General features: G+C 46.6%; 1 protein-coding gene across 2 annotated transcripts in view; it reads left to right on the top strand.

Annotated features, from left to right (window-relative positions):
- The window catches only part of cdk18 (cyclin dependent kinase 18), a 64,583-nt gene that overhangs the window by 33,437 nt on the left and 8,570 nt on the right, over window positions 1-22,576 (top strand). For both annotated transcript variants that reach the window (XM_035389197.1, XM_035389196.1), the window contains exons 3-12: window positions 6,793-6,902; window positions 8,767-8,892; window positions 10,635-10,691; window positions 12,239-12,353; window positions 12,800-12,894; window positions 13,797-13,859; window positions 15,725-15,848; window positions 16,349-16,469; window positions 18,924-19,021; window positions 21,857-21,962. In XM_035389197.1, coding sequence (XP_035245088.1) covers window positions 6,793-6,902; window positions 8,767-8,892; window positions 10,635-10,691; window positions 12,239-12,353; window positions 12,800-12,894; window positions 13,797-13,859; window positions 15,725-15,848; window positions 16,349-16,469; window positions 18,924-19,021; window positions 21,857-21,962 — 1,015 coding nt within the window. The remainder of the gene's footprint in view (window positions 1-6,792; window positions 6,903-8,766; window positions 8,893-10,634; window positions 10,692-12,238; window positions 12,354-12,799; window positions 12,895-13,796; window positions 13,860-15,724; window positions 15,849-16,348; window positions 16,470-18,923; window positions 19,022-21,856; window positions 21,963-22,576) is intronic.

The following is a 22,576-nucleotide window of genomic DNA, read 5'->3' as shown; positions in this document are numbered from 1 at the left end:
ATTGCATTCATATAGCACTTTTCCAGATGCTCAAAGTGCTTTACAGTGATGAGGGGGAACTCACCTCACCCACCACCAATGTGTAGCACCCACCTGGGTGATGCACGGCAGCCATTTTTGCGCCAGAACACTCACCACACATCAGCTAATATGCAGAGGGAGAGAACAGTTTTCAGCCAATTAATTCAGGGGGTGATTAGGCAGGTGGAGAGAGCCAGGTTGGGAATTTAGCCAGGACGCCAGGGAACCCCCAACACTTTGCGACAAGTGTCATGGGGTCTTTAATAACCACTGTGAGTCAGGACCACGGTTTAACGTCTCATTCGAAAAGAGTATTTGATGATAAATTTCAACCTGCTCCCTTGCGATGATTACTGTACATCAACAGCACTCCAGCAACTGTCAAGAATTACTGAATGTTTCAAGAACCTTATTAGTGCTTTATTTTGCAACAGAAACATCTACAGTGCGAGTATACAATGCGCCATATAAGTGACAGCATGCATTAGTGTTATATTTCTAATTGTAAAAGATGACTGCCTTTTAGAAACAGCTTGCCCAGGGTCAAGTACTCATTATAGCACAGATGGAGATGCTCCATAATAATGATTAATGGATTACCTTACAACTTTAGATGGTTTCAGACATTGTAATTAATTAAAGTTTTTTTTTTTTTTGGAAAATATATTTGAAAATTAACCCAAGAGGGTGTGGTTTTGTCGAAAAGCAGTGTTAACCAACCAAGTTCCTGGAGATCTACCAACCTGTCGGTTTTTATTCCGACCCTAACAACGCACACCTCGTTCAATAGCCAGAGATCTTCTTGAGCTGTTAACTAGTAGACTCTGGTGTGCCAAATTACAGTTGTGAAGTGAGAACCTAGAAGATGGTAGATCTCCAGGAACAGGGTGAGTTAGCACTGGTCTAAAGTAAAAGTAGACAAAAGCTATCACGCTATCCTAAAACAACCAGGTCAGCATCATATGAAAAGACTCAATAGAAAGGGCGATTAATTGTTGTTAACTTTTTGAGTTCACTTTTTCTAGATTGACACATTCCAATGTGAATAAATGTGTGTATATATTCATGCACTGTGCCACAGTAAGGATGTGGCACTTTTTGTCCTTGAAGTGTGTTAGGGACTGCATTAAGGAACAGCTGACAATGTTCCAAGAACACCGCATTCCTCAAACACCATTGTGTCGAACGCGCTGATAATGTCTGTGCCTCACGTTCCCGTGAAGAAGAATGGCTGCACTGTTTCCTCCCGAATCAGAACACAGTGTTGCGTTGCAAAAAATAGCTTCGTTTTTAAAAAGCAGGGTGTTATTTTATTTTTTTATTTTTAGGAAAGTAAGATATTTTCTTTTTGTTGGGTTTCTTATCTGTGTGCTAGCAGTATCACGCCAGGCTGCCTCTGTTAATCCTTTTTGTTACGAGCTGATCCCAAATCTGCTCTTTCCCTTTCCTCCGCCAGCCGCTTTTCCCCGCTGTATCGTATCTGGGAATTCTGTCAAGGCTGCGAATGTATTTTTGTATTGTTATTTTATTTTGGTAAATTCCAGATTTAAGACTGAAAATGGAGCCAAAAATGTTTTAAATGGCACATGCTGCTCAATGTGTGGGTATATACATATATAACAGTATATATAGAGTAACCTATTTGCTGAACAGGTTACTCTACAGGGTTGGAGTCCTGATCTATGTGGTCACTTCTGGCACTACGATCTTTCTTCACTCTAGTGTGTTTCTTTTGCACTTCTGCACCTTGAACTAATGCACTTGTTGTACGTCGCTCTGAATAAGAGCGTCTGCTAAATGCCTGTAATGTAATGTAATGTAATGTACTGCTACTCTTCTTTTTACTTCTGGCTATCTTCTACCCAAGCTCTTCAGATTTTATATGACCGGTGATGGTTCAAAGCTGCCTCCGTGAGAAAATGGCAACCGACACAGAGCACACATGCGATTGGACATTTATCGCAAGGACCCTGACCTTTAACCTTTAGTTTCCCTGGCATGTTCAACTGAATTTCTTTACCTGGGATTCACTTTCAAACATTTCTTGATATTTATTCAAAAGAAGAAGAAGAAAAAAAAAAGGATAAATTGTAGGTACACAGATCAGGTTTTTGAGCCGCGGAAGTGCAGTTTTTGGAGCCTGAGACAGTGCAGTAGGGAAAAGGGGAGGCTCTTATATGGTCATGAGGACCGGGCCACGTCCGGTCACAGTCTGATTAACAGTCTGGAGCCATTACTAAGAGCGTGAGATACCGCCCTTTCGAGCGATGCAAACTGTCCCCAATTAAAATATTTCAATATTGTCCAAACGAGAACTTAACTCCACACATGCAGAGACATTAGACGAAGAAAAAAAAAAAACACCTATAGTGGCGACATGTTCTAGTGCTCTGAAATTATTGACTCTGTATTTTTATCACGTTGGTACCGTTGACGTACATTGAACTGGGTGGGTGGAAGACAATACTGGAGCCAATGACACTGGCACTAGTGTGTAACAAGACCGGGAAGTGAGCGTCAAAAACAAAGCCCGGTTTTGGCCGCTTGATCAATACATGAAATGTCACCCCGGAAGAACTGCTCATTGTTTGTTATTTATATTTCCATCTGGATTCATGGATGCCCTCATGAATACAAATAAGGTGGGGGCGGGAGTCGAATCTGCATTGTTATGTGGAAAAGGAGAGAAAAAGAGAGAGAGAGAAGATACAGCAGCTTTTCATCAGTGGGATAGATTGGTCATGACTGTGTCGTGACCATTAACATAAAAGCACGTGTGATCCTATTCATCCCTTTTCAAATAAAAACAAGCAAAAAAAAAAAAAAAACAAAGGAAGGTGGGGGTTGGGGAAAACGGTGCGATCTCCGTTTTTAATCTCTGCTCGTAACCCTGATGCTACGCAGCCGGATTGTCGGCTCGGTCGCGGTCGAGCCCTAGCGAGGGAGGGCGTGTTATTTCGGAAAAAAGGCGGCGATCGCGACGTTCCCGTGACAACACCGCCTTCCCCTTGAAGCCACCGGAGCGCTGTTCGTGGCGTTGACAGGGTTTTCACGGAAATGAATTCTCTCTCTCGCAGGCATTCCCTGCATTTGCCCTAGATGTGGGGGGGAAGGGGGGGGGGGAGAAAGGGGGGGGGGGGGGGGGGGGGGCTGGTGCTTTCAAGCTGTGACACACTTCAGAAAAACACGCCGTGTTCAGGTGCGGCTCAGCGTGGGGGATGCGTGGTTAAGCTCTGCGCCATCCGTGGCCTTTAAAAAAAACACGCGCGGGTCATCTCGCGCGGACGAGCGTGTCAGCGCGGGGCGGGCTGTTATTTCTCTCTGCTCTCATAAAGCAACTGCAATCCCTACTGCGCCGGGTCGCTCGTCAAATGAGGTCGCAGCCGCCGCTCGACTTCCCGCGGCTCCTTTGTGCCGTCCCAACACACACACACGCCGTTCGAAAAATTTTGAGACACTACGATGAATCCCTGATCAAAATCGAGCTGCTCCGGACATCGCACTTGCATCAATCTGTGGACATCTTTCTTACCGGGAAGCATGAGAATCTCTACGGCACGTTTTAACCAATCCCGTGCTGGTATGGTCTTACGACATTCCTTAACTCTGCCATTGGGATTTGCGTTTGGTCAGCAATTGACAACACGCCAACTGTCAGCATTAATACCGTTTCAACAAAGCGCTGATTAACATGCACACATTGTGCTTCACGATACCTATGACCATTGCTCTACATACAAAACATAATAATAACAATAATCGCCATGACCACCATCATCGTCATCGTCATCAGCAGCATGATCGCAGTGGAAATACGGTCAGGTTACTGGAGCTGTAACCTTCCTGCAGGTGTATATCTCTGACACCATTCTTACATTGATAGATTTACAAATTTACACTAGAAGTATTTTTAAGAACATCTTCAATACAGAGCCGGTTGCTAAGGAGAGTAGCATATGTGGTAAATACTCACGATAAGTAGATTAAAGTTGCTAAGAATATAAATACCAGTGAAAATCAAATTCAACTGGAACAGCTGAGGCTCAGTGTTACCGTGGGCGGGGTTACATTACTCTCTCAAAAGAGGCATCCATTCCCACTTAATTTCTCTCTACTTTACTGCTGAGGCCTTTTCACGAGTGACACAAACCTGGCCAGTGTAGGAGGCATTACTCCGTAATATTAAGGATTTAATTACATCACTACAAATAAATCACAAACAGAGGCTGTGTAACTGCATATTGCGTCGGAAGTTTCCAGAATCCACACGCTTGTCAGCACCCTGCCCCAGCCCCCACTCCAACCCCCACCTCCGCCTCCATCCACCCTCCAACGGAACTGGGGGCAATTCTGGTTCTAGGGGGCTGGTGTGTGTTCGTTTCTACCAATTGCCCTGGCTAAAATGAGTTGTACACTCCAACACTGATTAACTCCAAGATTATATCACATATAAAACGTTTCATATAGGGACACAAGCACAGTCTTTGTCTGTCATTCATGCGCTCATCAAGGAATTTAGCTAAAATGGCGTAAATATTGGGGCCAATTAAGTAATTAAGGCCGGAAGTTGGAAATGCACACAGCCCTTGTTGCCAACCTGTGCTCCAACCAATACCCAGCATGTTACCCAGCCCAGTGCTGTTAGCACGTTACCCAGCCCGGTGCTGTTTAGCACGTTACCCAGCCCGGTGCTGTTTAGCACGTTACCCAGCCCGGTGCTGTTTAGCACGTTACCCAGCCCGGTGCTGTTTAGCACGTTACCCAGCCCGGTGCTGTTAGCACGTTACCCAGCCCAGTGCTGTTAGCACGTTACCCTGCACGATGCGGTTAGCACGTTACCCAGCCCGGTGCTGTTTAGCACGTTACCCAGCCCGGTGCTGTTTAGCACGTTACCCAGCCCGGTGCTGTTAGCACGTTACCCTGCCTGATGCTGTTAGCATGCTGCCCTGCACGATGCGGTTAGCATGTTACCCAGCCCAGTGCTGTTAGCACGTTATCCTGATCGATGCTGTTGGCATGTTACCCTGCCTGGAGCTGTTAGCATGTTACCCAGCCCGGTGCTGTTTAGCACGTTACCCAGCCCAGTGCTGTTAGCACGTTACCCTCTCTGGTGCTGTTAGCAGATTACCCTGCCCAGTGCTGTTAGCATGTTACCCTCCCCGGTGCTCTTAGCACGTTACCCTGTCCTGTGCTATTAGCATGTTACCCTGTCCTGTGCTATTAGCATGTTAGCACTGTTTGTTCCTTCCTCCCTTTCCCCTCTGATGTGGAGCCCAGGTGGGCCCGCTCCTGAAGGTCACGGCTCCACTGGACACCATGTGTGCGCGCGCGCGCCATGGCGCCTGTTTCGAAGGGATAAGGTGGCATTTCTCGTTCCCTTGTTCTCAAACGGGACTCGAGCTGTCGAGCGCGAGGGGGGGGAGGGGGGGGACGCACGCGGGGTCGGGCTTTGTGCTCCCTCAAACATCAGAAGAAGAAGAAGAAGGAAAAAAAAAAAAAGCTTTCATGACCGCGCTGTGCAGGAGCCGCTGGTCTAGTTAAGATCAAACACCTGGGCCCATCTGCTCATCACTCCCCCCGGCTCGGCGCCTCCGGTCGTGTGATCACACGCGGCCCGTGGAGATGAAGGCCATCGGGCTGCGGGTGGCGATGTAGAACGTCTGAGCCACCGGGAGCTCTCGACACGCGAATGTCTCCCTTCACACACTGACATATGCACTTACACGCAATCGCGTAAACACACACACACACACACACACACACGTGAATTCATTGCGAAAATTAAAAATCTGTGTGGCTAATGTTCAAGCTGGGAAGCTGGTTTGCTCATTTAAAATGGCATGCTACTCCACCCAGGTACAATTAAAGAAAACATGTCCGGCTAACTATGTCCTGCCCTAAACATTGTCGTTGGGAAATATAAAAAGAATCCTAGTGTGCCGTTAAAGGCAGACTCACATTGGAAGCTGCCGTTGTTTGAGACTCGAGAGCCACAAATCTTTTAGCAGTTATTTCCCTTGCCGTGTTAACAGGCCTCCTGGCTTCTCCCTCAAGCTCACTTCCAAACTGCTGAAGCAGAAAAGCCTCGCTGATAGATTTTTTTCTCTCTTCTTTTTTTTTCCAGAATTAAGACCGTCTAATAAACCCGATAATGATCGGTGGCTGGCACGGGTTCTAATGGAGCTGGCATATCTTAACCGGCCGGGGGTCAGGTATTATTAACGATCAAAACTGCAGATGTGGTTTCAGTGCACGTTTAATTTGCGCAGATAATTTGCTGTGAGAGTACCAAAAATGTGTTCGCCTGAGCTGTGGAAAAAAGCGTGGGGGACGTGCGTGCTCACAGTCCCATTAAAAGCAACGGACACCGTGGTAATTGAGAAATGAATGCCGTAATTGCTATTTGTCAGAACAATCACAGAGGGGTAATTATATTATCAACACTCACGACCTGGAGCGACCCCGGGGGCAACAGTAAAAAAAATTAAAAAATTTAAAAAAAAAAAAATTAATTGTGATCATCATTGCACCCAGATCTGAACAAATAAAAAAAAAAAAAAAAAAAGGAATTGTCTTATGAGGGCCTATGTTCTTGGGTGAGCGAAGATCCAAGTCCTGGACGAAAAGTGTGAAGAAGTCTCCTGCGGCTATGGAAATGACCATTGCACATTAACACTGTGTTGACGTGCACTGACCGCCGATGTACCCTACTTTGAGGGATTGACCAGGGGGACTCAGTGACCCAAACGGCTGTTCTGGTTCTCCCAACAGGCCTGGTGCCCGACCGGCTGGGGCTGCACGGCCCCCTACCTGGGGGGGCCCAGTCCCCCACTCAGCTCCAGTACCACAACCGGAACCAGCACCGCCGTTTCTCCATGGAGGTGAGAGACACATGCATTTAAACCCCACTTTTATGTCACTGCTGTTGTGTCTACTACCTCCTTCTTCCTCTTTTCCTTTCTTTTCTTCTTCCTCCTCTTCTTTTGCCTTTTCTTCCTCTTACTCCTTCTCTTCTTCCTCGTCCACCTCTTCTTTCTCCTCCTCATCTTCCCCTTCTTCCTCCTCATTCTCTTCCTCACCTTCATCCTTTTCTTTTTCCTTTTTTCCTCTTACTCCTCCTCTTCTTCCTCGTCCAACTCTTCATCTTCCCCTTCTTCCACCTCTGCAGCTCGGGGCTTATGACAGTGCACCCGATTCATTAGCCTCGATAATACATCTTCATTAAATTTTTTAAAGACAGTTTCAGTATATTCCATTTCTGCGAGGGCAGTTTTTATATGAAAAGGTCACAGGATCTCAATGCAGATGATGATTCCAGCACTATATTTAATTTAAGTTTTATGAGGAAAAAGAAATGGACTGAACTCCGCTGTAAGTCAACCTGTCTTTACCCTTCACCTTTTCCAATTTTTATGACTGAATTCGATCCATGTGGCTCTGCGACACCAAATCACACCGTTTTCACGTTGTACGCTTACACTCGCTGTTATTTTTAACTTCCATCATTCTGACTTAAACTGCAGATTGCAGAAAGGTGACTTTCATGCATTGGGGGGGGAGGGGGGGAGAAAGAAAGAAAAAAAAAGACAAAATGTCCACTCGGAGGTAACAGCAGAGATTAATCACAGTTACTCCACGCAGTGACAGTCATCATCACTAATATCTCAGTCTACCCAATTGCGGCCTGGTCGCGTGTGAAAGAAAGCAATAGCGCTTCTATTATAAGCTCCTCAACTGCCAGCTTCTTCACCTTGCGTTAGGGGAGCAAAGAATGATAAATCTATTCTCAAACTCGATGGTCGACGGGCTCCCTTTGAGTTCCTCTAATGATACAGAACAGAGACCTCAGATTCATACACTCTCCCGCCCCCCCACCCCCCACTCCCCCCCCCCCCTTATCTGCTCTGTGTCAACTCTGAATTCATCAGCTGCCGTCTCCAGGGGGACGGTCCGGGGCCGAATACCCTTCACTTTTAAAAAGTTCGCAGCGCCTTCCTTCAAAAGCCTCCCGCAATCGTTATTTCGCTCCTGTAGGCAATAATGCGGTTTTAAAAGGCATCTTTTTTTTTTGTGTGCAGCCACTGTGCCAGACAGACCCGAGCCTCAATGTCACAGACGCCCAAACGCCGTGGCCTCCTCTGAAGCTAAATTTCACCTCTCAGGAAAACAAACGGTTCGCCTCTCGTGCAAAAGAGGTTACTCCCAAAAGGCTAAGGCAGGCGTGGCCAATCTTGTCCGAAACGGGCCGGTGTGGGTGCAGGTTTTTCGTTTTTAGCCCAGCGCTATGCTGCACCCGATTCAACTAATTATCTAATCATGGTCTTCAAATAAGACCTTGATAAGAAGACTGGGGAGTCTCTGGGGATAAACAAAACCCTGCACCCACATCGACCCTTTGACTGGACACCCCAGAGCTATAAGTGATGAATACAGCTGAACACGAAGGCTAAATCGTTAATACTGAGCACTTGGGGTACAGCCAAGCCTACAGAAAGCGCTTAGTTTTTTTTTTTTTTTTGCCTACTTTAAGTGGCACTTTAACAGACGGTTGTTGGGATGAACCCTGTGTGAACCTCCCGTCCTCGGTCTGGATCACTGAACTCTATGGTACACTCTATGGTGTGGATCACTGAACTCTATGGTACGCTCTATGGTCTGGATCACTGAACTCTATGGTACACTCTATGGAGTGGGATGCAGCTCGCCTGACGCTCTGCTTCGTTTTCTCTTGCGTCTGTGCCGCAGGACGTCAGCAAGCGCATGTCCCTGCCGATGGACATCCGCCTGCCGCCCGAGTTTCTCAAGAAGCTGCAGCTGGAGAGCCCGCCGCCCGGCAAGCCCCTCAGCCGGATGTCCCGACGTGCCTCCCTGGTCAGTTCCTGCTCTTGGGGGGGGGCGGGGTCAGGGGTCAAAGTTAGGAAACTGGGTTTTATGTCCGTAGAGTGTACATAGGAACTGGAGAGGGTAGGAGGGGCCAGCCGGTGAAGCCTAGGAGGTAACAGGGACACAGCCTCTACTGGGCATGCTTGAGGGAAAAAGCGCTTGCTGCCCATTTAATTCAATGCAGAAATCCAAGGTGTTCTCACAACCGAAGAAAACCTCATCGGCCCATTTTTTGTGATGATAAATTTAAGTATGTGCAGCAGTTCCTGGAACAATGGTTATTTTGGTCCAGAAGTCTTGGGAAAATATTTATTAAAATGTGCATATTTTACTACATAATGCATAATTTTCAATATGCTTTTCATATGAAATGTAACGGTCATCAATCAAGTTTCTAAGTACCATCAAGGACGTTCTATTTTTGCCTTCAAAAGGCTGATTTTCCCATTCACTTTAATCGGAGCGCGAATGTTTTGCCCTCAACGCGTGCAGTACAGGCCGACTTCCGGGACTTCACAAGCTTATAGTAGGTTAGCTGAAGGCGTGCCTGACCGTCTATTTAAATATGCATGTCTATGTTTATGTCCCGTGTATTTACCTTAAGTTGCAGGAGGCAGACGAACACTACCCTTTAAGTAATCTGAAACGTGACTCCTTCCAGACAACCATAAGTGCAAACCCCACCTTCTGGTCATAATTGGCAGGCTCAATTACACCAGGCAAGATGAACAGAGCACAGAACAAGTATTTGAATCCAAAACAAATACGGTATTTGACCCAGATCTGAATGTAATATGAAGTTTTCAGATGAAAGATGTAAAAGCTGCCCAATATTCTGCCTCCAGATCAAGAGGTCAAGATCAGGCTTTGTTTTTGAAGCTCACTTTCTGGTCTCGTTGAGAGACGTCGCTCTCTGCTGCCAGTGCGGTTGGCTCCAGCCTAGGTCATTCAGCCACCTGTTTCAGAGCAAGCCGACAGTACCAAAGCAGTGAAAACACTAAGTCAATCATTTTTTTCCCCACAAGGACATGTAGGTCACAATAGCGGTTTTTTCTTGGTCGTTCTATTTTCTTTTTTTCTTTTTTGCATGACATACTTCAGGAAGTGTTTCCAGGTGACATCTTGAAAAAGCTTGAGAAAGAATTTTTTTTTTTAAATCTGTGAAAAACACCGGGTATTACAGCCTTTTCTTGTCTGTGTGACTCATCATGTTAAATGAATGAAGATTAAATGAATTACAAATGAGAAAACGGCTTATGAAATTGCTTAGATTTCATGATTTGACTGAAAACAGAAATCGTTTGTCTGTGGGCCTGCGGAGTCGCTGAAATGGTTTACAATAAATGTATTTGCACGTTGTCACCGATATTTTTTTAGTCCATTTAATAAAGCTGTTCATAATAATGAACCACGAAGGGTTTGCCTAGCCAGAGAGAAATGATCATCCCATCCATTTCCTTTCATAATCCCTTTCATTCTGCAGTGCTGAACACAGCTCGCGTGTGCTTAGAAGGGCTCACGTATTGTAGAGCACAACCCTTTTGACAAACTGGAAAGCCTTTTCTGAAGTGGTTGGACATCTATTCTACTCACTTAATGATGGTTAAATTGCACACAGTGCATTATTCTGGCCCCTGATTATGCAGGCAGTACATTTGAATGATCTATGACTTCATTTTCTACCCACAGTGCTCTGTTGCATGTTGATTTTTTTGTCTCTCTTTCTGTAGTCTGATATTGGCTTTGGGAAGCTGGAGACCTATGTGAAATTAGGCAAACTGGGGGAGGTAAGTGCAGCTTTATTATCCAGAAATCCAGAGAAAATGCACTGTTTCCATCTAACTTTCATAAATTAATTATATGTCCAAAACCAAACTATGGGGCTTGTCTTTGTTTTTTAGTTTTTAGTATATATACTAACAATATCATTGGAAGCTACTGGTTTTCCTAACTGCAGCCAACCTTATAATGTGGAAAAATCACTCTATAAAGGAATAATTATAAATTCTAATCAAAAGAACACACATGCACTCATGCACACACATGCACACACAGGCACATCCATGCACGCTTGTACTGTATGGCGTGTAATACACGTCCACAGGACAACTGGATGTCTCTATCCTGTTCAGGTTTAAGCAGGTCAGGCCCGTCCCTGAAACAAGCCACAGTGCAGCCTGTGCTCTGTGAACGCTCCCCTGAAACAGTCACAGTGCAGCCTGTGCTCTGTGAACGCATCCCTGAAACAGCCACAGTGCAGCCTGTGCTCTGTGAACACTCCCCTGAAACAGTCACAGTGAAGCCTGTGCTCTGTCAACACACCCCTGAAACAACCACAGTGCAGCCTGTGCTCTGTCAACACACCCCTGAAACAGTCACAGTGCAGCCTGTGCTCTGTGAACGCATCCCTGAAACAGTCACAGTGCAGCCTGTGCTCTGTGAACGCATCCCTGAAACAGTCACAGTGCAGCCTGTGCTCTGTGAACGCATCCCTGAAACAGTCACAGTGCAGCCTGTGCTCTGTGAACGCATCCCTGAAACAGTCACAGTGCAGCCTGTGCTCTGTGAACGCATCCCTGAAACAGTCACAGTGCAGCCTGTGCTCTGTGAACGCATCCCTGAAACAGTCACAGTGCAGCCTGTGCCCTGTGAACGCATCCCTGAAACAGTCACAGTGCAGCCTGTGCTGTGAACGCATCCCTGAAACAGTCACAGTGCAGCCTGTGCTCTGTGAACGCACCCCTGAAACAGTCACAGTGCAGCCTGTGCCCTGTGAACGCACCCCTGAAACAGTCACAGTGCAGCCTGTGCCCTGTGAACATCCGACAGATTCCAGCGGGCAGATGGAGTGAACAGTTGGGATTGGAAACCCCGCGGGAGGTCACAGATTCTGTGTCCAGGAGCAGTGGGATGACAACTGACTGATAAAGCTAATTAGCCATACGGCCGATTCTCCCCCCCCACACCCCCTCCATACAAACGTACATTCTGTAAATATACAGTTGAATATTCATATTCAGATGTATTGATGAATAGAGGGTTGTAAAAAAAACATACCTTTGTAGGACTGACTGCATTATGTGCTTAGAATTGGAACACAGTGAGGAGATTATTTGAAACCAATGCCTGAACAAAACAAAATAAAAGAAAGTGCACCTTTGCTCTAGGTACTTTTTTCTCAGTTTTCTCTGATTCATACAAATCTGCCTTCAAGTCCTTCATAACGCTTCAACTGCACCCTGTAGTCCCTTTTAATAAAAATAAAACAAAAGTTATGTTTCTGAAACAGTCGTCACACGTCAGCCCGTCCCCCTCTCTCTCCCTCGGGCGCTAGGGAACCTACGCCACCGTGTTCAAAGGGCGCAGCAAGCTGACGGAGAACCTGGTGGCGCTGAAGGAGATTCGGCTGGAGCACGAGGAAGGGGCGCCCTGCACCGCCATTCGGGAAGGTACCGCTCCTCCCCCACCTGCCTCGCCCCCCCCCCATTTTCCCAAAAACAAAAAAGGGGCCCGTGGAACGGTCCCGACGGCTCGTGTCGTTTGGACAGTGTCACACAGAGCGACGTGCAGTCATGCTGCCCCCTAGTGGGAGACAGGGCAAAGCAGCAGGGCTCCTTTTGGTCCCCCCAGACAGAAAGAAAAAATACTTTTTTTTTTTGACTGCGTTGAATGAAAAATGGCTCGTTCTTCAGTCAGTTAGCAGGACTGAGGAGGCTTATCACTGCTGACACGAGGCCAGGGACTACCATCTGCAACTTAAACATCTTTCTCTTTCTCTCCCCCCCTTCTACTTCTCTCTCCCTTTCCCTCTTTTTCTTTTTCTCTTTCTCTCTCTCTCTCTCTCTCTCACTCCCTTTCTCTCTCTCTTTCGGTCTCTCTTTCTCTCTCTCTCCAGTATCGCTGCTAAAAAACCTGAAGCATGCCAACATTGTTACCCTGCATGACATCATCCACACCGATCGCTCCCTCACTCTCGTCTTCGAATATCTGGTAAGGAAGCACGGAGCTTTTTTTAAATCTTTTTTTTTTTTTTTTTTACTGGTATTCTTATTTCATGAAATGGGGGGGGGGGGGGGGAGGGAATACAGAACAGGTGCCACAGGGGTGCAGTGGGTAGCACTGTGGACTCACAGCCAGACGATGCTGCGTTCAAATCCTGACTGAGGGCACTTTTCTTTGTGGAGTTTGCATGTTTTACCCCCGTCCACGTGGGTTTCCGCCTGTTACTCCGGTTTCCTCCCACAGTCCAGAGACAGGCTGTAGGCTGCTCGGAGAGTCTAAATTGCCCGTAGGAATGAGTGTGTGAGTGAATGGTGTGTGTGCCCTGCGGTGGATTAGAGTGTGTATTCCTGCCTCTGGCCCAGCCCAGCACAACACACCCCCCAACGCCCGGAATAATCAGTTTAGAAAATAGATGGATGGATGGAAGACAGAAATCTAGGGGCTCAACGGGAGGGATCAGTGTAGCGCTGTGCGTCTGCATACAGTCGGCAGGGCTGATTGGATGAGGCCCTAATGAGAAATCCTCCCCGCCCAGCCATTTGCAGAAATGACACGGCGGCGCTGTCTGTCCATTAGCCTCCTCCCTGGGACGCGTAACGATCTCGGATCCGTTGCTCGTTGCCCTGGTCCCTGCGAGAGGCGGAGCAGAGAGGGGTATTGATATTTCTCCTCGGTTATGAGGGCAGCGAAGTTATTCCCAAACCCCGACTCAAACACCGCGGGCTAAACCAATTCCAGAAAGCTAATTAGGTTTGACTGTCACACTCTTCTCCCTCCCTTTGTTTGTAGATGGCAGAGTTGCTAGCCTTCAGTCACAGATGCTCTCTCTCTCTTTCTCTCTCACTCCCTCTCTCTCTCTCTCTCTCTCTCTCTCTTGCTCTCATCAACAGGACAGCGACTTGAAACAGTACCTGGACAGCTGTGGGAATCTGATGAGCATGTACAATGTCAAGGTCAGTGAGACTCCTGTAACCAATCAGGGAACAGAACAGGGTAGAAACTTTTACTGCTATCCAATCGGGGAACGGAACAAAACAGGTCATATAAACATTCGCTGTTATCCAGTCAGGAAACAGAATGGGGTAGAAACCTTTACTGCGATCCAATCAGGGCACAGAACAGAGCAGGGCATATAAACCTGCACTGCTGTCCAATTAGGAAACAGAACAGAGTAGGCCACGTAAACACACATTGTTATCCAATCAGGGAAAAGAACAGTGCAGGACATAGAAACCTTTTCTGTTATCCAGTCACAAAACAGAATGGGGTAGAAACCTTCACTGTTATCCAATTACGAAACAGAACAGAAGGCAGTGCTGTCCACTCCTGGTCAGGCAGTCCCACAGTCCTAAAGCCTTTAGACACCTTTTGACCACCTGGCTGACACCTGGACAGGTGCATCCCAGCTTAAGCTCGAACTGAACTTAATTTGGAATACAGAACAGAAACCTGTGGACCTGTACTGCATGCCGTCAGGCTAAAAGGCCGTCCGTATGCTGATAGGCGGTCCACATTTAAGACTAGAGGTTAAGAAAACCTCTGACGGCAAGAACCACACAACACCTTTCAGGTACACCTGAACCCAAAGCCCAGCGACACCCTTCCAATCCTAAATACTGGCTTTACACTGGCTCAACACAACCAGTAAATTACATTACATTACAGGCATTTGGCAGACGCTCTAATCCAGAACGACTTACACATCTTTTGCATAGCATTTACATTGCATCCATTTATACAGCTGGATATGTACTCAGGCAATGCAGGTTAAGCACCTTGCTCAAGGGCACAACGGCAATGTCCTGCCCGGGAATTGAATCTGTGAGGTTACCTAACCTTTAGGTTACATGACCAGTTCCTTACCCACTACACTGCCACCTCGTACATTAACAGGGTACATCCTGTCACATCGCATCTGTCATTTATTTAGAAATCTATTTGGATTTTTACACAAACAACATTGACAACATTAACTACGGCTCATTCTGTTCAAAACATCACAGGAAATACTCCATTACCCTAAATACTCTACTCTTTACACACTGAGACTTTTGAAAATTCAAAGCCCTCAGAATTCAAATGCTGCCGTGCCACAGCCGAGCATTTTACTTTCTCCTTTGACTCGTTTCGGTCTGCTCTTGTGTAAGCTGCATTTCAAAAGCACCTAAGATCCGTATAACGAACACCGAAGGAAGCGTGAATCCACCAGGATTGAGTGACGGATTATGTCAGGAGCTTGACAAACCGCTTTGTCACTCCTCTGTCAGCCATTAAGGTGATGGTTTCCACGGTTACAAGCAGAAAGCACATTTCCCTGGAGTCGTGATTTCCTTCGCCGGGAACGTAATTGGAGAGTCACGGACATCTCTTGCGAGAGAAACAAGCGCTCCCCGACTGAAAAATAATGACCCTCTTCCTCGTTGCAAAATACTTAAAACATTTTGGGCTGAATTTTGACCACGAAAAGAGAAGACAATGAAGATACAGTACTTTTTTCATTCCTCAAGATGCTATAGTACCTAGTCCTGGAACACAGTGTTCCAGTAGCCTTTAAAAGATACTTGAGCGATTCTTCCCCACAATCATCTAACAGCCTTCCCTACGGAGGCGTGTCCACACTGTATGATGTAGACACGATGGATTTCCAAAAGATGACAGAGGAACACAGTCACAAAATATACATACACAGTGAGCTGGACATGTTCATAAATAGCCACGAATGCATAGATGTATGCCTGTGCGATTTTATCATTTGGAGAGAAAAAAAATGCAATGCAGAAATGTTCTCCCCTCTCTCCGTTCTTTCCTTTTACTGCAGATATTTATGTTCCAACTCCTGCGTGGGCTGGCCTACTGCCACAAGAGGAAGATTCTCCACCGAGATCTGAAGCCACAGAACCTGCTCATTAACGACAAAGGGGAACTAAAGCTGGCAGACTTTGGTGAGAATGACCGACATCCATCCATCCATCCATTATTTATACCCGCTTATCCTGAGCATAAGCGGGTACAGATAATGACCGACATCGTCGAGCGAAAGGCTTTCTTTCACCTGCCATTTCAAGTTTATAGCACAAAAGCCTGCTTTTTTGCATGTCCTTATACTTTTGTCTTTGACTTTGCACAAAGCCAGTCTGACTAACTGTCCACCGATGAGGTTCATGAGAAATATGAATGCAAGAAATATGAATCCCTTCACTTTGACAATGAAAATATTTATAGAAGGATGTGAAGTGTACGCTTGGATGTGGCACATGTCACCGATCAGAAATGAATGAAAGTTTTGCAGCCTGTCAAAACTGTTGTGACATGCACCGAGAAATCTTTTCTTTTTTTTAAAGCAATTCCCCTTTCATCTGTCCATCTCAAAAAGAAGAAGACAGGCAAAGACATTATACTGTAAAAAAAAAAAAAAAAAAAAAATCTACTCTGTTTCTTTTAGGCTTGGCCCGGGCTAAATCGGTTCCTACCAAGACCTACTCAAACGAGGTGGTGACACTATGGTACCGCCCACCAGACGTACTACTGGGATCCACAGAGTACTCAACCCCCATAGACATGTGGTGAGTACAGCCAGCATTACCCAAAGGCTCCAGAGTAGTCAACCCCATAGACATGTGGTGAGTACAGCCAGCATTACCCAAAGGCTCCAGAGTACTCAACCCCATAGACACGTGGTGAGTACACCCAGCATTACCCAAAGGCTCCAGAGTACTCAACCCCCATAGACATGTGGTGAGTACAGCCAGCATTACCCAAAGGCTCCAGAGTACTCAACCCCCATAGACACGTGGTTAGTACAGCCAGCATTACTCAACATCCACACAGTACTCAACAACCATACAGAGGTGGAAAGTCCAGGGGTCAGAAAGTAAAAGTCCTGGCATGTGTTTCTTCCACCCGTTAATTCAGCTAGCTGATTTCACTAATCAGCCGTACCTCCTGGCCGAAAAAGTGTGCTAATTAGCAAATCCAGGTGATTGGAACAAAATACTCGGATGGATTTTTACTTTCTGAACCTGAATTTTCCCCCTCTGACCGTAGACATGCGTTGAGTAGTACCAGAAATACTCAAAGGCCCCACCCACAGGACTCTCGTCAACGCCCACAGAAACATATAGAGTACCACTCCCATGTACCTCTCTGCTCTACACAATACTCCAGACCTGCAGGCTTGTAAACCCAAGAAAAAATGTTTTTTTTTTTTTTTTTTTTAATTCTCAGCAGTATGTGTGTATCCTTTTGTGTGTCTTTTTTTTTTTTAGGTCAGCTATTATACCGCACTCTCAAACAAGTCAATAAACAAACGGGCGCTTTGCAGTGAGGTTTCTCTATTGTACGGGTTCCGCGTAATCAGACACACCGCCAACTTCGCCCAAGGTTCGCTAAAGCTTTGTTCCTTTTGCCGAGAAAGCAGGACGTGACTGGGCACTGGGCGCGGTCCAAAGTTATTTCGGTTCATCTTATTGAAAGGGTCCCGTCCGTGGAATCGCCCACATTTTTACACTCAAAAAATACTCCACCCCAACAGCTCGGCCTGGATGGGCTCTGCACAGTAATGCCCCTCCCTCCCTCCCTCCCTCCCTCCCTCCCTCCTACATAATGCTACATTACTGAAAACACAGTGAGCTTGCAAAAATACAACAGCTGCAGTGGCGTGTTGCCTCTGCACCACAGTTAAATCTGGGCGGCGTCGTTCCTCTTTTACAGGAGACGGGAGACGACCGGCGAAGCCGATTTCATGGATGGAGGCTTTTTAATATTTACCTGCAGCAGAGTCGCGCAAAGCTGCCCCCGATTAATCTCCCAATTAACAGCCTCCAAACGGGAGCACTGTAAACGCTTATCCAGAATTTTCTTTTGGAACCATTTAAGTGTTTTGAAACAAGTGAGACAACTTTTTAATCACGCAAAAATGGCTTTTCTTTGTCAAAAATGGACCGATCCGATCTCTGTCCCTCTATGCATGTGCGTGTTTGTGTGTGTGTGTGTGAGTGTATGTGTGTGCGTGTGTGTGAGTGTATGTGAGTGTGAGTGCGTGCGAGTGCGAGTGAGTGCACACGTGTGTGCGTGTGTGTGCGTATGAATTCGCGCATGTGTGTGTGAGTGCACGCGTGTGTGCGTGCGTGTGTGTGTGAGTGCACGCACGTGTGTGTGTGTGTGTGTGTGTGTGCACGTGTGTGTGTGTTATGTCAGAGGTAATGTATTGCAGAGCGGTGGTTCAGACTTACTATCACTCACATCCCTCCCTTGTCTGTCAGACAGCTATACCTGCAGGAATGGTTCAGTTTCAGGAAATGACCTATTTGGCCGGGACTAAAATAAGACTTCACTCCGGCACGTACCTTCAACTGCTCGACCCATTCGTCATGCAGAGTGCGCCATTAATATGAGCCAATGCCTTTCTTGTGCCAAAGACTAACTTTAATCACCGCCGTCATTATCCTTCTGGCCTGACAGAAGACCCTCAATCATGGTGCTCAGAGATTCACCGCAGGTCTAATTAAAACAAGTTCTTGAGGAACTTGCCTAGTTTTTTTTTTTTTTTTTTTGTTTTTTTTTTTTTGAAGGCCTTACTGCGACCGCGCGGTCTTCACGACAGAGACACCTTTCCGCGTTTCTGGTAATCCCCGAGGTTTCTTGTCTTTATAGTCACCGCGTCTCAAACCGGTGTGAGGGAGCGCTTGTCACGAAACAGAATAGCCAAATCCTGAAGATCAGTGCGTTTGCAGTGTAGCACAGTGGGTAAGGAACTGGGCTTGTTGCCGAAAGGTCGTAGGTTCGATTCCCGGGTAAGGACACTGCCGTTGTACCATTGAGCAAGGTACTTAACCGAAATTGCTTCAGTATATATCCAGCTGTATAAATGGATACAATGTAAAAATGCTATGTAAAAGTTGTGTAAGTCGCTCTGGATAAGAGCATCTGCTAAATGCCTGTAATGCAATGTAATGTAATGTTTGCGGCCTGCTTCCTGAACACTAACCGAAAGCCTCTTTCTTGGCCTTGACTTCAAGGGGCGTGGGCTGCATCCTGTTTGAGATGGCGACCGGCCGGCCACTCTTCCCAGGATCCACGGTGAAAGAGGAGCTACACCTCATCTTTCGACTCATGGGTAAGACTCGTCTGTGACAGCACATCAATCACGCTCAGCAATGGGGCTGCAGCCAAGAATCAACGTTCACACAAAAAAAAAAAAAAAAACACTCAAAAACTGTTCGCAGATTACATCGGAGTAGGCAGAGAGAGGCAGTGTCTACTCAACAATGTGCGGCCCGTTCCTTTGCAACCTGCAAAAGAAATCTAACAGATTTTCTGTGGCGTTCTAGATATACTTTGTTAGGTTCTAAAAAACCACCAGTCATTACCGACTGTTGTCAAGGGTGTATCTCGGACAAACTTCACCATCAAGCTAAAATAGTCGTCCTAGTTTCATATTTGACCTGTATCTTGGATGGTAGAGAAATATGGCAGTTGGAGACCAGAGTTTCCCATGAAGCACCTCAGTCAAATTTCCTCATAAAAATTAATAAAACTGATCCAATAAACCATGTCTCTCTCTGAGGTTGTTTTTTAATTATGTAGTATAGCGAGAAATGTACATGTGTGGACATAATAATATATATGATAATACAGCACCTTTCATATATGATTCTTAAAGTATTTTCCAGAAAATACCAAGGGATAAATAAAAACACATTTAAAAAAAACAAACAGTAAGAAAAGGAACAATCGAGCCACAAATAGATGATTAGAGCTAGGTAAAATGGTAAAAAGTTTCATACATCTGAGAGCAAAGAGTGCATTTTATAAAATTGACTTTAAAATAGTGACTTTGCACTTCTTATATTTTCAGGAAGGGTATTCCACATTTCCACTGAGAACTTCTTAACTGACATAAATAGGGCAGAGCAGCGTAAATTTAGGGAGCTTCCAATCTGGTTCTGTCATTTCTGAATGATTTCTGAATGCTTTTCCATTTGCGCTTTTTTATGTACTAGGCAAGCAGCAAATACTCTAAGTGAGAGCGAGACACACGGATTATGTTCTTTGACACACAATCCATTCATACCATGGGATGTTTAGGGACGCAATGGACCCAACGTACCCAGCTCAGGTGCCTGGTACAACGGGTCAACCCCGACTGGCAATCGAACCCACAACCTACGAGTTGCAAGACGAGTTCCCTAACCGTTGTGCCTCACTGCTGCCCCATGCCCTGGTTCCCCTCCAACAGGCCAACATGTTTCCTGTATTGTTTACTGTGTTCAGGCTGTAGGCTTCCCTGCTGGATTTAGCCCTGGCTGAACACAGTACCTTATGTGAATATACACTCAGAGAAAAACAAACTAATTTGCACAAACTGCAGACCTGCTTGGTCTGTGTTGCCTCTCTCTCTCTCTCTCTCTGACAGAAAATGTGGGGAAAATGAAATAATTATAGAATGTTTACGAGAAAAAAAAATCTTCTGCAAATAGGGAATATTTAACATTCAACAAACTTTGATGGTCTTAAGAGAGACAAAACTGCACAACGGTCTAATTATAAGCCAGCTTTCTGTCAGGAAGCACAGGAAGAGCTGACGGCTAATTAAATTCCAAACGATAGTCTTTCCGGAGTTTCTCACTTTGGCTCCCGATGACTCCGAAACCCTGGTGCCTTCTGGGTAACCTCCAGCACCGCCATCGCACTTCAGTGGGGAATCTTCATTCACTCGGCTGTCTGGCGTCAGCAGGGCCAGAGGGGAGCCGGGAGCCGCCGCAGCGGTAGCAGTGCCCAGCACACCCAGCTGCTACCTAGCCGTTAGCTGGGCACGGTCCGTTTCAGCCCAGAAGCACTGCAACCACGGCACGAGCGCTCTCTCTCTCTCCCCCTCTCACTCTCTCACACTCTCTCTCCCCCTCTCCCCCTCTCACACTCTCTCTCCCCCTCCCCCTCTCACTCTCACTCTCTCACACTCTCTCTCTCTCCCCCTCTCTCTTTCACTCTCACTCTCTCTCTCTCTCCCCCTCCCCCTCTCACTCTCTCACACTCTCTCTTTCACACTCTCTCTCCCTCACTCACTCTCACACACTCTGTCTCTCTCTCACACACTCTCTCTCTCGCTATCTCTTTCTCTCTCTCACACTCGCTCACTCTCTCTCACTCTCTCCCTCGCTCTCTCTCTCTCTCACACACTCTCTCTCTCTCTCACACACTCTCTCTCACTCTCACACTGTCTCTCACTCTCTCCCTCGCTCGCTCTCTCTCTCACACACTCTCTCTCGCTCACACTCTCTCTCACTCTCACACACTCTGTCTCTCCCTCGCTCTCTCTCACACACTCTCTCTCGCTCGCTCTCTCATTCACACACACTCGCTCACACTCTCTCTCTCTCGCACACACTCTCTCTCTCCCTCGCTCTTTCTCTCATTCACTCACACTCTCTCTCTCCCTCTCTCTCTCACTCTCTCTCTCTCTCTCTCTCTCTCCTGTGACCGTTTCTGCGCTCGCCTACCTCGCCAGCAGCGCCCCTAAAGATTGGCAGGGGCCCGAGCTCTCGCCCCAGCACCGCTTTTCGCACGTACACATTCTCACTCCTCTGTGTGCACCCTGCCGCGTTTACCTCGCTAAATATCGTACACAGTGCGACCCAAACGTGTTCACTAGTCTGTGATGCTTATGCAAGGTTTTTCTCTCTCTCCCTGCCTGAAATACCTTCCCTAAAGCATGCTCCAGTGCATTCTCTCTCTCTCTTAACAATTATTTTTTTTTACATCCATTCTTCATGGAGGAGAGGGCAATGTACATCTACTATGTATAATTTTCCCAAGTCAGCTCACAGTTCAGTACAGCATTAAAGTCCATTATCTACAGCCTCTCCTCCCTCCCTCCCCCCCCTCCCCCCCTTTATCAGTATTTCAAAAGCAGCCCCCACTGAAAAGCCTCCGACCTACTTTCTCTTCCCAGGCACGCCGACAGAGGAGACCTGGCCTGGGATCGCAGCCAATGAGGAGTTCAGGTCATACCTGTTCCCACAGTACAGAGCCCAGCCGCTCATCAACCACGTTCCCAGGTAACGCTGCCCCGGGCCGTCACCAACGCGGCAACTGCACACCACTGCGTGTCTACTGAACGCTGCCCCTGCTCTACACAACACTGTGCATTCACTGCATGATGATGAGACACGATTGCTATCTTCCAGTGTGCTATATGCACAGCACTGTGTGTCTACTGAACACTGCCTCTGCTCTACACACCACTGTGTGTCTACTGAACGCTGACTCTGCTCTACACACCACTGTGTATTCACTGCACGTTGATGAGATACGATTGCTATCTTCCAGTGTGCTATATGCACAGCGTATATGTGTATCCACTCCACACCGATAAAGAGAAGCGTTTGCTATTCTACTGTGTTCTCTACACTTAAAAAAAAAATTGCCAAAGATCCAGTATAAACTATGCCATCTATACATTCACTTGCTGGCTGTCATTCATACACTGTCTAATCCTGATGAGCCTTTGAAAATTCACACCATTTTCTATTTTAACTGAATTGTATGCAAACCAGCGAATGAATGCAAATGACGAAGGAAAGTTGGTAGGCAGACATCCAGGAGGCAGTATGTTTAATTTAGACAAGGAGACGGCATTATTAGGACCAGCACTGCTGGTTTCCCCTTCTGC

This window comes from Anguilla anguilla, chromosome 13, assembly GCF_013347855.1.
Source record: "Anguilla anguilla isolate fAngAng1 chromosome 13, fAngAng1.pri, whole genome shotgun sequence".
In the NCBI taxonomy this organism is placed as follows: Eukaryota; Metazoa; Chordata; class Actinopteri; order Anguilliformes; family Anguillidae; genus Anguilla; species Anguilla anguilla.
The sequence above is the reverse complement of the archived record's forward strand: the minus strand, read 5'-3'. Positions and strand labels throughout refer to the sequence as shown.